Genomic DNA, 16,603 nt, shown 5'->3' on the forward strand with positions numbered 1-16,603 from the left:
ATATTGGGGGGGTCCCTGCGTGTATTGATTTAATTCTTTAGATTATGTCCTTTATGCCCACCCGCTGGGACGAGTGTGGGGTCTACACATACCTGATACAACTTAGGTTGATTGCACCGTGTTCAGGTGTAGGTTAAATGGCAGAGTCCGGAAATTTTACTATTTTACTTTGTCCACAGTGCATTCATTATATTGGTGTTCTTCGAATGTGATGGCTCAATTCCTCAGTTAAGAGGAAAAAGGTTTTGCACTATTTACAGAGTACTAACTTTCATGTGATTTTTATGCAGGAGACTCATTGGGTGAGGGATAAGCATCCATTTTTACAGTATTTAGTAAAAAGTATGTTTTATGTGCAGAGGCGTCATATTCTAAAAAGCAGAGAGGGGTGGTGATACTCATCAATAAATGTATTAATTATGACATTTTAGAGACCTGGGAAGACCCAATGGGGAGGTTCTTGGTAGTACACATCAACATAGAAGGGGTCCCATATTGCTTAGTAAATGTGTATGCACCCAATAAGCCAGACAACCAGTTTCAATTCTGGATGCTTTCTAAGCTAGCAGGATGGGCTACATCTAATCTGATAGTGGGGGGTGACTTTAATGAGGCCCACAACTCGTCTCATGACAGGTCAGGTTCAAATATGCCTGACGCTGCGAAATACGGAGGTCTTATACAGAAACTGATAGACCATCTGGGGCAGACAGTGTGGAGATGGCAGCACCCCACTGAAAGGGACTGTTACCACTATTCTCATGTCCATGAATCCCATGCAATATTAGACTTTTGGTTGTTGGGCCTGTCGATGGCGTCGCTTGTCCTTTCGACAGGTATTTTGAATGTTCATGTGTCTGATCATGCTCCGGTGGTCTTTAAATCTAGATTGACAAACCCAGTACGTAAGGAGAAGAGGTGGAGATTTTCCTCTTCTTTATACTCGTCTGATGATTTTAAGGCTTTTCTACAAACATCTTGAGATGCATATAAAGAGGATAATAAAGAACATTGTAGTGATCCACATGTATTCAGGGCAGCCTCTATGGCTGTATTAAGGGGACAAATTCTCTTATGTTGGGAATAAATGGAAAAAATTGCTAGAGGCGACATTAGCGACACAGAGAAAGGTAACTCAGGCTTCTAAGAACTTTAAATTATCTAAATCTCCCATAAATAGACAAAAAATTTTTGAAGCTAGGGAGGCTGTGGAGCGCATAGAACATGAAAGAGCGCTGTATAGTCTAGATTATTAGAAACACAGATATTTTAAATGGGGGAACAGGCCGGGGAAGTTACCTGCCTCTCTCACTAAACCATATAGAAATGCAACTAGAATCAATAAAAATCGTAAACAAGATGGTAAAATTATAACAGATAATGAAGCGATATTAGGTGAGTTTAGACAATTTTTTAGCTCTCTGTATGGAGCCGGGGGAGAAGAGACCACTGGGGACTGGTGTTTCCTTCAAAGTGAGGTGGCTCCTACTATTACAGAGGACCATAAAAGTTTGCTTAATGTGCAGATTACTACCACAGAGATGTTACAGGCCATCGCTACACCTGAGTTCTAAAGTACAGGGTCCAGATGGGTTTAGTGGCAAATATTATAAAATTTGAGGTCCTTCGGTGGGTCCACATTTGTGTAGGGTGTTTAATGGAATTATTGAGAAGGGGTACATTCCAGATAGATTCAACAAAGCGTGTATTATTTTGCTTCCAAAGCCTCGAAAGGATCACATACAGGTAGAGGGTTATTGTCCAATTTCGTTGCTTAATTCTGACTTTAACCTCTTTCTGACATATGACGTACTATCCCGTCGAGGTGGGGTGGGCCCGTATGCCCACCGACGGGATAGTACGTCATACGCGATCGGCCGCGCTCACGGGTGGAGCGCGGCCGGGTGTCAGCTGCATATCGCAGCTGACATCCGGCATTATGTGCCAGTAGCGGTCACGGACCGCCCCCGGCACATTAACCCCTGGCACACCACGATCAAACATGATCGCGGTGTGCCGGCGGTATAGGGAAGCATCGCGCAGGGAGGGGGCTCCCTGCAGGCTTCCCTGAGACCCCCGCAGCAACATGATCGCGTTGCTGCGAGGGTCTCTAACCTCCTCCTTCTCCTTGCAGGCCCGGATCCAAAATGGCTGTGGCCTCCGGGTCCTGCAGGGAGGGAGGTGGCTTACCAAGTGCCTGCTCAGAGCAGGCGCTTGGTAAGCCTGCAGTCCTGTAAGTCAGACCGCTGATCTGACAGAGTGCTGTGCAAACTGTCAGATCAGCGATCTGTGATGTCCCCCCCCCCCCCCGGGACAAAGTAAAAAAGTTAAAAAATAAAAAAAAAATAAAAAAATTCCTAAATAAAGAAAAAAATATATATTATTCCCATAAATACATTTCTTTATCTAAATAAAGAAAACAAACAATAAAAGTACACATATTTAGTATCGCCGCGTCCGTAACGACCCAACCTATAAAACTGTCCCACTATTAAACCCCTGCAGTAAACACCGTAAGAAAAAAAAAACGAGGCTAAAAACAACGCTTTATTATCATACCGCCAAACAAAAAGTGGAATAACACGCGATTAAAAAGACAGATATAAATAACCATGGTACCGCTGAAAACGTCATCTTGTCCCGCAAAAAACGAGCCACCATACAGCATCATCAGCAAAAAAAATTAAAAAGTTATATTCCTGAGAATGAAGCGATGCCAAAATAATGATTTTTTCTATAAAATAGTTTCTATCGTATAAAAGCGCCAAAACACAAAAAAATGAGATATCGCTGTAATCATACTGACCCGAAGAATAAAACTGCTTTATCAATTTTACCAAACGCGGAACGGTATAAACGCCTCCCCCAAAAGAAATTCATGAATAGCTGGTTTTTGGTCATTCTGCCTCACAAAAATCGGAATAAAAGGCGATCAAAAAATGCCACGTGCCCGAAAATATGGAAAAATTACAGCACTCAAAATGTGGTAACGCAAAAAATATTTTTTGCAATAAAAAGCGTCTTTCAGTGTGTGACGGCATAAAAATTGGCTAAATAACCAGCTATAAAAGTAAATCAAACCCTCCTTCATCACCCCCTTAGTTAGGGAAAAATTAAAAAAAATTATTTATTTCCATTTTCCCATTAGGGCTAGGGTTAGGGCTAGGGTTGGGGCTAGGGTTAAGGTTACAGTTAGGGTTGGGGCTAAAGTTAGGGTTAGGGTTGGGGCTAAAGTTAGGGTTAGGATTACATTTACGGTTGGGATTAGTGGTGTGTCTGGGTTAGAGGTGTGGTTAGGGTTAGGGGTGTGTTGGATTAGGGCTTCAGTTATAATTGGGGGGTTTCCACTGTTTAGGCACATCAGGGGCTCTCCAAACGCGACATGGCGTCCGATCTCAATTCCAGCCAATTCTGCGTTGAAAAAGTAAAACAGTGCTCCTTCCCTTCCAAGCTCTCCCGTGTGCCCAAACAGGGGTTTACCCCAACATATGGGGTATCAGCGTACTCAGGACAAATTGGAAAACAACTTTTGGGATCCAATTTCTCCTGTTACCCTTGGGAAAATACAAAACTGGGGGCTAAAAAATAATTTTTGTGGGAAACTTTTTTATTTTATTTTCACGGCTCTGCGTTATAAACTGTAGTGAAACACTTGGGGATTCCAAGTTCTCACAACACATCTAGATAAGTTCCTTGGGGGGGTCTAGTTTCCAATATGGGGTCACTTGTGGGGGGTTTCTACTGTTTAGGTACATTAGGGGCTCTGCAAACGCAATGTGACGCCTGCAGACCAATCCATTTAAGTCTGCATTCCAAATGATGCTCCTTCCCTTCCGAGCTCTGCCATGCGCTCAAACGGTGGTTCCCCCCCACATATCGGGTATCAGCGTACTTAGGACAAATTGGACAACAACATTTAGGGTCCAATTTCTCCTGTTACCCTTGGAAAAATACAAAACTGGGGGCTAAAAAATAATTTTTGTGGAAGAAAAATATTTTTTATTTGCACGGCTCTGCGTTATAAACTAAAAACCAAAGCGAAAAAATAGCACCAAAAAAACAAAAAATCATATAAATATATAAACTTTATTACAGAAAAGACATATAAATCTAGATAAAATAGAGAAATACAGGGAAATGACAAGAAATCACACCTAAAAGGATGACAACGTAGTCCCCAACAGGCAACCATATAATCAATAGATGAAAAAATGAAAATAAGGTAGTAAAACCCGTACTGGTGCTGCAAAAAGTGCAATCTGAAAGAGAGCTCAAGTAACAATACATCCACATATTAGCATAGTGCACCAATGGATGTGCGGTATAATAAGTGCCAGAAGGGAAGCCTCATACAGAGAAAAATGCAGCAAGCACACAGACTAAGGTAGTAAACAAATAATAATGTAAACTCCTAGATACCTATGGGACCACGATGCCATCCACCTCAACGCGCGTTTCGGCAATGTGCCTTCTTCCATGTAATTTTGATATGCTTTAAAGGAAGAGAATTTTGTTATGTGTGTTCAGCTGCAGTTTTTCCAATGTAATTAATTGCCATGCTTGTGATTGGTTCCTTGTCATAGATAAACCTGTTCATTCACTTTGTATTAGCTCCTATGACTAAGGGCGCCGTGGTGCGCCAGAAATGCGTCAGGCAGAGTCTTTCTCTCTTCTTTTTTAAAAACTGTTTTTTAAAATGTTCTAATAAACTTGGAAATTTTACCTACATTGGATGGAAGTGCTGGAAATTCCCTTCCTCCTTTCTCACTTCAGCTGAAATCACCAGCAGGTACGGCACCCACCAGTTATATTCATTTGCAACTTCTCATAGATGCATGTCTCAGCGTGTCAAGCTCCAACTTTTTCCCTTCCCCTCCTCGCTCCCTCAGACATTAAAAAGCAACTTACAGTTGTTAGATATGGTAAGAAATACGATATTAAGCAATATATTACATGTACCACAGAAGGGGTTATATACGTCATAAAATGTCCATGTGACAAACTATACGTGGGCCGGACTAAACGCCCACTTAAAGTGAGGCTAAGTGAACACATGCGTAACATAAAACAAAAATTCATGGGCCACCCTCTGTCTAAACATTTTGTGGAAATACACAACAGTGATCTAAATTCCATGGAAATAACAGAGTTTGAAAAAAATACCATTACCCTGGAGAAAAGGTAACTACATGGCAACTATGTCTAGAGCAGAAAGCAAGGGATTTTTATGCTAGACACTCTTATTCCAAAGGGACTGAACAGTGAGATTTGGGTTCCTATAGGATCAGCTGATCTTTTTCTCCCTATAAAAGGATCTATCTATCCACTTAGGACCATCCCTGATGAAGGAAAGCACTCTTTCCGAAACGCGTAGGATATTAGTCCTTTTTGCGATCCGTACATTCTCAACTCTCAACTCCAGACTATCCCGCGGCTCCACGTGACCAATGACGTCACAGCAGGTCCTGCTCCGTTCATCGCGCACCGCGAGGAAGCAGTGAACACAGCCAGAAGCCGGGACTCACCAAGCAACACAGGACGCCGGACATCTCCACCGCCTGCATCACCGAGGAAGGAACAGCGTTCTCACGCAGGACAAGAGCTCCAACCAAGGTAACAGGCGGCGTTGCACAGCGGATTTCTGACCCGGTTAATCTGTCTGTAGCACGCCGCACTACCTCATCTACTTAAGCATTGCTACCGGCCGGGGCTGCTTCTCTTACCTTTTTTTCTTTTAACTTGTTTTTTCTATGACATTTTAAGTCTTCCACCAGACTCTGAGATATCTCTACCCAATATGGATTACGTACTCGGTTACCCAGATTGTGATCTTTTAGGGACTTATTTGATAAGACCTATCTATCATTGTCTTATTTATACGGTGCAACTTATTGTCACTCTGTTGTAGACATTTAGCTAAGTTCGATTATTACTAGGTGGCCACCATTTGGGCATATTGTTACTTATTGCTACGAGCAGCTTATCTATACTCTTCTAGTATTTTTTTTACTGAGCTATATATACATATTTTCTTAGAAGACTACTCCCTCAGGATCATGGGCTAAGTGCAATCTTTTTGTATACCTCTATACTTTGCGTATTTCTACATATCTCCATTAAATACACCTTCTGGTTTCTTTAAGACTCGTTTTGAGCGGATTTATCCAGAACTATATAACTATACTCCGACAATAAAGTGGTTGTTGTCTAAATCTGCAGCAATACAAGACACTCTATACCTTAGCGCGCTGCAACTCCCACTATAAGTTTAGTATCGTCAGAATCGTCCTGACCCACAACATGTGAATATTTGCAAATTTAAAACATCAAAGTACATGCAGAACTGGGTTAGTGGAAAGAGCGAGATATCACTCTTTCCCTGCAAGAGGGTCTGTAGGATCGAGTACTGCATGCTTGGATCCCACAGCCTGGAAATTCGAGCCTGACTTTGTTTAAAAAAAAAAAAATAGAGTTCTTTTGGGGGACATTAGTAGCCCTTATTACATTAATTTAGATTCAATATTATCACCAATCTGGGGCTACCCACTCTTTTATTAAATAAAAATGGCAACCCCTGATTGGCAATAGGTCCTTTGTAAGGTTTTAGCGGACAGCACATTGATGTAATACAGATGACATCAATGTACTGTTGACTATTTCATTAACCCATTCTTTGACATTAGACTTTGGTTGATGAATCAAACCAAACTTGGTCATTATGTCCGGTTATCACTATCACGGACCTATGGGCTGCAATGCAAAAAAGTCATGAAAATGAGCCCACAAAATATCATGGACACACATCTTATTTGTTAAAAGGGGACGAACAGGCAACACACAAAAAACCCCAGACATTTGAATGGGGCCTTTCAAAGTGGTTAGAGTTTGGTCATCAAAATTTCATGTATGCTACTACAGGTGCACACAAAGTTTATGAGTCAAGTATGATACTGTTCTAGTCACACCTATTGGACTGTAATAACAGATATTCTTTCTAAGGTGATTTGATTTCCAGAGCAGTAACTCTGAGGTATGCATGTAAAGAATAAAAAAATGATAGCCTAACCTTTTTCTAACAAACAGTTATTAACGATTGCCAAACAGAAGTTTGAACTGTAGTTATATCTACTAATGTTATAAATTGTAGACACCTGGCTGATATATAGGTATGTTTTTTGGATGCTATTTAGATTTTGGAATTAACACGTTTATTGGTAACTGCAAATTATTTTTAATAATTATTTAGGGACTGACATTTCGCTCCATTTGTAATGTATGAAACGTAACATTACTTGACTCTAATTGCTGTATGCTTTATTACTTTACTTGTCAATAACACAAATGTGTACCAAAAGGAGAATGGTTACTTCCCTATATGAATTTTCAGATGCGTAGCAAGAAGCGAATTCGCATAAAAACATTTGCCACATTCTGAACATGAAAATGGTTTCTCCCCTGTGTGCCTCCTCTCATGTAATTCAAAAACTGATTTCTGTGCAAAACATTTCCCACATTTAAGGCATGAATACGGCTTCACTCCGGTGTGAACACTCCGGTGTCTATTAAGATGTGTTTTCTGGTTGAAAGATCTCCCACATTCTGAACATGAATATGGCTTCTCCCCTGTGTGAATTCTCTGATGAATAACAAGATCAGATTTCTGTTTAAAACATTTCCCACATTCAGAACATGAAAAGCGCTTCTCCCGTATGTGAATTCTCTGGTGTAAATCAAGACTTGATTGATCTGCAAAACATTTCCCACATTTGGAACATTGGAATGTCTTTTCCACTGTGTGATTTTTCTCATTTCTAACATTACTTTCCTCTGGAACACAGCTCATTTGCAAAAATGAACATGAAGTCTCTCTCGGTTGAATTCTTTGATGTTCAACATCCTTATTTTGATTTTTAATTTGATTAACAGTCTGTAGTGAATTAGGAACAAAGACCACTTGGACAGGGTAACATAATTTATACACGTTGTGAGTGGCTGCGGGTGTAGATGGGATAATGACTTGCGGTTTATATGTATTTTGTGGGACACCACGGTGATCTGCTGTAAAATCTGTAGACATCCCATATTTTTTCAAGCTTCGTATATGATCACCTAGCAAAAAAAAAAAGAGATTTTTTTTATTTTTGTTTTATTTTTAATTTAAACATTTGTATTTTATAACATTTATGTACAAAAAGGTCATACAAGTTGCAAAGCATATAGCACAATTCAATAATTAACAGATTAAGTCTTAGGCTACTTTCACACTAGCGTTTTTCTCCGGGCGTCGAAAAGCGTCGTTGCGACGCATTGACGGATGCGTCGCAAAGACAGGAAAACGGATACAACGCTTCCATTTTTTCAACGCATGCGTCGGCGATTCGCTAGACGGTTCCGTTGAAAAACTGGATCCGTTGTATCTGTTTCCGTTTTTTCCGTCCGTTTTATCCGTTTTTATGACGGATGCGTTTTCCACACCTACAGGTGGGATTGTCCTTGTAGGTGATTGGCTACTGGAAAATATGGGAAAGTATATATAGACAGTTTGTACAGCCCATCTTTGAAAGGGTTTAGAGAAAGTGGCAGAGATGGAAGGAGTGCTTGGGAGGATTGCGAGCGTGGTTACCGGTGTGATTTTTGAGACCAATCGCCTGGATATCATGGTTCGGGATCAGGAGGCGGCAGCAGAAAGACGGTGGATGCGTCACCATCGACGTTGCAGACTATGGATTCATCCCATTAACGCACTGCGGATGACCCGGGGCGTCTATTCTACCCTGTACATGGAGTTACGGCAGAACCCGGAGAAATTCTATAATTATCTTCGGATGAGGCAGGACCACTTTGATGTGTTGCTTGAAAAAGTCGGGGATGACATCCAAAGGCAGGACACACGCATGAGGTCTGCCATTACACCGGCAGAGTGGCTGATGGTGACCCTGCGGTAAGTAAATTTATTGGGTACCAAATTGCTCATATGTAATGCCATGCCAGCATATTGAAAACAACATACTATGGTCCCCAAAATACGGCGCTGTACGCAGCGTTGCATTTTCTGGACCATGTAAATATTTACCGTGTATGGGCCCATGTATGCAGAGATATAAAAATGTTGATATTTTTATGTGCACAGCAACATCCTCACCCCACAAAAAAGTGTCATTTTTAAATTGGTTCCATAAAAATACAGATATTTCTTTAAATTGCTTTCAAATGTCATTTTAAGCTGTCTTTACAATCTTTTCTAACTATTCTTTTGCTTTTGCACAGCTTTTTGGCTACCGGAGAATCTCTAACGTCACTACACTACCAGTTTCGACTTGGAATATCGACCATTTCCGGAATTGTGAAAGTGACCTGCCTGGCGATATGGGATGCCTTGCACACGGAGTAGATTCCAGAACCAACAAGGGACATCTGGCTGCAGAGCGCAGAACAGTTTGAAAAAGTGTGCCATTTCCCTAATTGCTTGGGGGCAATCGACGGAAAACACGTCCGTATAGCAAAACCGGCAGGAACAGGCTCTGAGTACTACAACTACAAGAAGTACTTTTCTATCGTACTCATGGCCATAGCGGATGCCCACTGCAAATTTCTGGCTGTGGACATTGGAGCCTATGGACGGTCCAACGACTCCCAAGTGTTCAAAACGTCACCGATGGGCTGTTGTTTGTATGGCGATACATACGACTTTCCACCTGCCAGACCACTCCCAGGAACAACAGGACCACCTATGCCGTATGTCTGTGTGGGTGATGATGCCTTTCAGTTGTCTCCACACCTCCTCAAGCCGTAATCAAGCCGAAACTTGACCAGAACCAAAAAAATGTTCAATTATCGCTTAACTAGAGCACGTAGAGTGGTGGAGTGTGCATTCGGCATTCTTACAGCAAGGTGGCGCGTACTGCTCACCGCCATATCTCTGCACATACGAACTGTGGATGAGGTTGTGAAGGCCTGCGTGGTCCTCCATAACTATGTACTTTCCAAGGAGCCCGTTTCCATGGATGATGAGGATTTGGAGACCACCCTGTGGAATTACCACAGCAGCTCTGTACGTTCTGCCGGTTCTGTAACCAGAATGAGGGACGACTTTGCCGAGTATTTTGTTTCACCTGTGGGTATGGTGCCCTGGCAAGATAACATTGTGTGAACTTTAATTTAAGTTCTTGTTGAATTTACCACCAACTTCAAGTAGAATACACTTTTGTATATGCGGTGTAATAAACCCAATGTTTATACTTTCAAACGTGCGGTGTGTTTTTATTTACAATTAGTAACATACCAAATGAATCAACCATAACCAATTTTTTTTTTTTTAAAACAAAACCAAAATTTATTGAAAAAGTAAATTTAACAAACATTATCAAACTTTATAGTTTGGTAGAAATAGTGTCAACCTTTTTTGTTTTTTATTTGCAATCTGTTAGGGTACATTCTCAATTTTTTTTGTTGTTTTTTTTGTGTAACCCATTATTTTTCTTTTTTTTAACCGAAAAGTAATAAATACAAAACATTACATTTACAAATCTGTAAAATGTGTGGTGGAGATATCACCGGAGGGGCTATCTTGTAGGACCACGTCGATAGGTGAGGACTGTGTTGGTGGGGCGGATTGATGGGGAGAAAATGCTGTAGCCCGAGCTGGGGAGAGTGTTGTAGGAAGAGTAAACGGGGAAGCTGGGCTAGGGGTAGGAAGAGTAAACGGGGAAGGAAAGCCAGACGAGGAAAACATTGGGGAACACAATGTTCTTGGAGGCCGGAATGGGAATTGGGACTGGGTTTGGTATTGGGACTGGGGTTGGTATTGGGACTGGGGTTGGTATTGGGACTGGGGTGGGAAATTTGTAGTGCCAGTCTGGGGAGGTGTGGGAGTGTGGGTCATGACCCGCAGTAGAGCAGTATGGCATTCGTGCATTACCTGCATCTGCTGGTCAAGAGTTAGCTTTTCCATGCTCCTGAACATTGATTGGAAAAAAAGATTGGCCGGTGATTGACTTACATCTGAATGCAGCCTATCCAAGTGACTGCTGGTTTCAGTGTGGGTTTCACTGATGCGTGCTTGCACCATGCTGAAACCAGCAGTCACTTGCTCTCCCAAAATCTTGAAAGAGTTTTGAAAGGATGCATTCAGATGCAAGAACTCAGGAGCATAGCTCCTTTCTGGACCCCTCTGTTGCTGCCGCCACGAACCTATCGGTGGTATAGAGGTTGCAGGATCAGAGGGGTGTGGTAAAGGGAACGCTACGTCTGTACCAGCAGATACAAGTACCGAGGGATGCGATGCTGCTCCACTGCTGGTGGCTGTGGATGTGGATGGGGCAGAGGTACCGTAAGGGACAGCTGAGGGGTCAGAGGGATGTGTCCTACAGACGTGGCCCTCGGTGACGGACTCCTGAGAGATCGCTACAGAGGGGTCCGAGGTTGTTGCAGGCGCACGGTGGCTGGAGAAGGTGCTGTGAAAAAGCCAAAAAAATAACAATTAATATTGATTTGAGACAAAGCCCTGACTGAAACCAAACAAGTTCAATTGGTCATTTGATGGCCTGTTGAATACTTACACTCTTTGCAGCATGCTCTCACGTAGGAAGGACAGGGCCGGCCCATGTTTATATGTAGTCCTTCTTCGGCGTCCTGAGCCACTCGGTGCCTGCATCTCCTTGTTGAACTCCCTCTTGTAGCGATCTCTCAGTGACCGCCACTGCTTCCTAACCCTTTCACCTATAAAGACAAGAATACAATCAAGTTAGTTATAACGCATTACATTCTGTTCAAAACATAACTGTAAAGTACATACTTACATTCTTTAGTCTGCTGGCTTGGATCAAGATCCTCCCACCTTGGCAAAACATTCAGGCATACTTCCTCCCAAAGCCGACGTGTCACATATGTGTCTGCATGGCGGCGGTCACCCATATGCCAGAGCGGCTGCCGTTCACGGACCTCCTCAATCAGACGGTCAACATCGATGCCCATAGTGTCCTCTGTGTCTGAATCGGCAGCGCGCTGTTGATATTTATTAAAAAACATACAAAGAACATTACTACACTGAATCCAAAAAAGATTGTAATTGATGCAAAATAAAAACAAAAACACACACCTGACGGCGACCGCGGCCACGAGTACGTCGGCTCCAAGAGCGGCAGGGAGTATTTTCCCGTGCAGCAGACTGGAAAACATTAAAAAGAATTACGTTAAAGTTTTGCATTTGACGTATGTGTACTGTTATGGTTTTTATGTGTTGGTTGCTCAGTGATGCGTGAAGCTGTTTCAACAACACTTACACTCTGTGCGCCCTCTCCTTGTGTCTCTCCACCCCTCTCGTCTTCTTCTGAGAGTCCCTCAGCAGATTCAGCTTCCTGTGAAAAAGAATAAAGGCATATAGTGGTAAGAAAACATGTATACGTGCAGCTACAACATATGTAAACATCGATAATTACCGCAACACGCTCCCGCTGTGGAGAAGGGCTCTCAGAAGAAGACATTGTTCTTGACATGTCTCTTTCTGTCCCAGTTGGCTCTGCAAGTAGAAAATCCCTTGTAATCTACTATACACATTCAAGTTGAAGCTGTAGTTGTGGGGACGTTATACTTACATCGTCAAAGCGGCTGTGGTCCGTGGGTCCCTTCCGGGCGGCTGTGGTCCCTGGTTGGCGGTGATCCTGGGTGGGTGGGCCTCGGCACTGGTCCCAGTTGCCTCTGCAAGTATAAAATCCCTTGTAATCTACTATACACATTTACATTGAAGCTGGAGTTGTGGGGACTTTATACTTACATCGTCAAAGCGGCTGTGGTCCCTGGGTCCCTTCCAGGCGGCCTTGGTCCCTGGTGTGCAGTGATCCTAGGTGGGTGGGCGGGCCTCGGCACTGGTGCAAAGTGGCTCTGCAAGTATAACCAGTTAATATTGTTAGAAACAAACCACCGCAGTCTAAAATTTAAATGATGTCATAACCACCCTGCTGGCATTCTCAGAGCAATGTTCATGCAGGCCACCTGCGAAAGTTTGGAGATAAAAAACGCCCCAAAAAATAAAAGGCCCTCCAGTCTGAGCGGAACTCCATAATGGTATTGTATGTGTTACCTTTAAAACCAATCCCCCCCCACCCCCACCCCCACCAAAAAAAAATAAAAAATTGTAAACTTGAAAGGCCTACACACCATTTCAAAATATATATGTGATCTTAAAAGATCCAAATGAACCAGATTTAATTTCCCTTCTTAAAAAAATAACCCAGCAACAACACAAGTTTTGCCTGTGTGTACATTTGTACATACACCATTTACAAATTTACCTTAGTGAAATGATACAATGGAGATATTTCATAAACATTTTATTAATTTTTTTTTTTGTTTTAAATTTTTTTAGTGTGTTATCAGCACAATAGGAGCGATACTGCTCTTTATTTGAAATACAAGTACATCACATAGAAATTAATTCCGCAATAAAACACCAAAAATATATGTTGTAATATAAAGCTCACACACGCTTGACACATGCTGACACACGCCGTCAAACTAACCACAGGCTGCACAAATCTCACAACTTGGTAAATATATCACATTAAAAAAAAAAAAAAAAAACGCGCATGGACGCATGCACCCACACACAGACACGTGCATGAAAGCACACATGTGCAGGCATAAAACGCACAAACCCACCAAAAAACACACATCCGTACGCAAACACAAACACATGCACACACACAAAATAACACAGCCAGCTAAAAGCACAAGGCACAAACAGACACGCACACACACACACGCAAAAATGGCAGGAATCAGGCTGGAGCTCAGCTGACTGGATTCACAAGGGCAGGCCTCAGGCTGGAGCAGGACTCTTGGAGGACGGTGGCTGGTGCAGTACGATGTCAGGCCTCTGGCTGTATTCAGGTTTTAGCTCTGGTTCAGGTTTAGCTCTGGTAGAGCTCTGACTGTATTCAGTACGTCACAAACACATACACACACACACACAAGCACACAGACGCACGAAAAAATGGCAGTATGTATACTCACGCTGGAATGATGCAGAAGGCTTGGCACCGGCTGGCAAGCTGGGCAGACGCTAGCTGGCAGGCTGGCTTCTGGCAGGCTTGGCTTGGCACAGGCTGGGCAGATGTTGGCTGGCTGGCAGGCAGGCTGGCTGGGCTTCTGGCACGCTTCGCACTGGCTGTGGAGATGTTGGCTGGCAGGCTGGCTTCTTGTGTCTTCAGTCTTTGGCATCTGTGGTTGAAGGCTCAGGCCTGGTTTATATAGGTTGGGTGATGTCTGGTGAAATTGACTACAAATTCAGCTTCTGAGCATGCCCAGTGTAAAAAAACGGATTGCGGCGCTGCATTCCGTTAAAAAACGTGTCCCGACGCATGCGTCGCTCATAGACCGCCATTATAGACAAAGACGCATTAATAAGGAAGCGTCGCGACACGTTTTTGCTGCGCAAACTAAAAACGTTACACTCAACGTTTTTTCCAGACAACGTGTCTGCGCATTCCGACGCATCCGCACAAAAACGTACACAACGCAGGTCAATGCGTCTGTAATGCAAGTCTATGGGAAAAAAACGCATCCGTCGGGAGATTTTGCTGGATGCGTTTTTTTTCCAAAACTACGCTTTTCGACGCCCGGACAAAAACGCTAGTGTGAAAGTAGCCTTACCACACATTTTAGGTTGGCCCCTACTGACCACTCTGAGAATGGGAGGTTTAACCCTTCCACACAAAACAATCAAGTAATGTATGTTGAAAACTATCACCTAAATTCCTCTTTTCCTGACATCTTCTGTCATAAAAAACTGTGAAATCTTCATTCACATTATAGCAATACCATGTCCAACTTAAAATGGTGAATTTAAACAGATCACAATCTCACGATAAAACCAAGCTCACACAACAGTATAGAAAAAAAATCTGATTTTCAACCATAAGTACATTGTGTGGGCAATACAAAGGATTTGCACATTACTTATTCCTTCCAAAGACTGTACAAAGGACCATGGAACATTCCTTACGGATGGAGGAAAGGCGATTCTTGCAGCTAAATGTGAAAGAAGTCTTCACAGTTAGAGCAGTAAGACAGTGGAATGCAGTCCGCAGGAGACAATAATGGCAAATACTACAACATTTAACCCCTTCATGACCTTGGGATTTTTCATTTTTCTGTGTTCCTAATAGGAATATACTCACCCTCGGAAGCGCCCTGCTTCCTTCCGACAGCCTTCCTTCCTAAGAATCAGCCCTTCCAGGACCTTCGGTGACGTCGCGGGTGACGTCGCGGCTTGTGATTGGCCGCGCGAGCGGTCACATGGGCGGCCGCGCGGCCAATCACAAGCCGCGACGTCACCCGCGACGTCACCGAAGGTCCTGGAAGGCTGATTCTAAGGAAGGAAGGTTCCCGGTTAGTACCAGGGCGCATCAGAGGGTAAGTATAAGGATATTTTTTATTTTAATTCTATATTTTACACTTAAATATGGATCCCAGGGCCTGAAGGAGAGTTTCCGCTCCTTCAGACCCTGGGAACCATGGAAACCCAATGCACTGCATTGGGTTTCGAGTTTCGGCCGACCCCGACCCCTACTTTTTTATAGGATCGGCCGATTTCACTCGACCCGACTTTTCCAAAAGTCGGGTTTCGTGAAACCCGACCCGATCCTATAAAAGTGAAGGTCGCTCAACCCTACTGATCGCTGCTATGTAGCAGAAATGGAGGTGTGCTGTGAGCGCCGACCACAGGGTGGCGCTCACAGCCACCGGCGATCAGTAACCATAGAGGTCTCTAGGACCTCTATGGTTACCATCCAGACGCATCGCCGACCCCCAATCATGCGACGGGGGTCGGCGATGACGTAATTTCCGGCCGCCTGGCCGGAAGCGGTAGTTAAATGCCGCTGTCTGCATTTGACAGTGGCATTTAAGTAGTTAATAGGTGCGGGCAGATCGCGATTCTGCCCGCGCCTATTACGGGCACATGTCAGCTGTTCAAAACAGCTGACATGTCCCGGCTTTGATGCGGGCTCACCGCGGAGCCCTGCATCAAAGCAGGGGATCTGACCTCGGACGTACTATCCTGTCCGAGGTCAGAAAGGGGTTAAAAAAGGGCTCGATGCTTGTCACAAGTGGCATTGTGGGTTATAAGTAATCATAATAGAGAATGTAGAACTGATGGAGAAAGTTTGACTGGATGGACCTTTGCATTTTTTCAACCTACATAGCTACATAGCCAGAAAAACAGACTTTCATCTCTATCGTCTTAAAGGGAACCTGTCACCTGAATTTGGCGGGACTGGTTTTGGGTCATATGGGCGGAGTTTTCAGGTGTTTGATTCACCCTTTGCTTACCCGCTGGCTGCATGCTGGCCGCAATATTGGATTGAAGTTCATTCTCTGTCCTCCGTAGCACCCGCCTGCCACTCCGTGGGTGATCCGCAGGCGTCTCTGGCTGCATAGTGGAGATGGGATTTCTTAATCCCATCCACTATGCTGTAACATCTGGATGCTGCCGATGTACGCGGCGTCCAACCCGTGGGAACGTACCCTTACAAAACCAAAAAAACGTTTCATACATGTTAAGCCGGTTTCACACGTCCTGATATTTCTGGTACTGGAAAACAAA

General features: G+C 43.4%; 2 protein-coding genes across 3 annotated transcripts in view; both read right to left on the bottom strand.

The window, feature by feature from the left end:
• The window catches only part of LOC138666608 (oocyte zinc finger protein XlCOF8.4-like), a 147,041-nt gene that overhangs the window by 56,107 nt on the left and 74,331 nt on the right, over positions 1-16,603 (bottom strand). The window contains exon 5 of the mRNA XM_069754805.1: positions 7,368-8,109. Coding sequence (XP_069610906.1) covers positions 7,368-8,109 — 742 coding nt within the window. The remainder of the gene's footprint in view (positions 1-7,367; positions 8,110-16,603) is intronic.
• Positions 8,234-14,250, bottom strand: LOC138663985 (mucin-2-like). Of its 2 annotated transcripts, none has more exons than XM_069750382.1 (5): positions 14,011-14,250; positions 12,773-12,879; positions 12,594-12,696; positions 12,438-12,517; positions 8,234-12,356 (listed from the first exon to the last, which is right to left on the bottom strand). In XM_069750382.1, exons 1-5 carry the CDS (start codon positions 14,215-14,217, stop codon positions 12,278-12,280), a joined length of 576 nt encoding a protein of 191 aa, XP_069606483.1. In that variant the 5' UTR covers positions 14,218-14,250; the 3' UTR covers positions 8,234-12,277. The 2 variants fall into 2 exon arrangements, with proteins under 2 accessions (XP_069606483.1, XP_069606482.1); XM_069750381.1 differs by having other exon boundaries at positions 8,234-11,453; positions 11,559-11,718; positions 11,799-12,696.

This window comes from Ranitomeya imitator, chromosome 2 (assembly GCF_032444005.1).
Source record: "Ranitomeya imitator isolate aRanImi1 chromosome 2, aRanImi1.pri, whole genome shotgun sequence".
Taxonomy (NCBI): domain Eukaryota; kingdom Metazoa; phylum Chordata; class Amphibia; order Anura; family Dendrobatidae; genus Ranitomeya; species Ranitomeya imitator.

Bases quoted from the DNA above. Each gene is read 5' to 3' on its own strand.
- LOC138663985 (XM_069750381.1), bottom strand. From the start codon at position 12,177: ATGTTTTCCAGTCTGCTGCACGGGAAAATACTCCCTGCCGCTCTTGGA. The intron at 11,719-11,798 runs GTAAGTATGTAC...TTGTCTTTATAG, and splicing joins AAGCCAGCAGACTAAAGAAT to GTGAAAGGGTTAGGAAGCAG. The intron at 11,454-11,558 runs GTAAGTATTCAA...GCTTTTTCACAG, and splicing joins GAGAGCATGCTGCAAAGAGT to CACCTTCTCCAGCCACCGTG.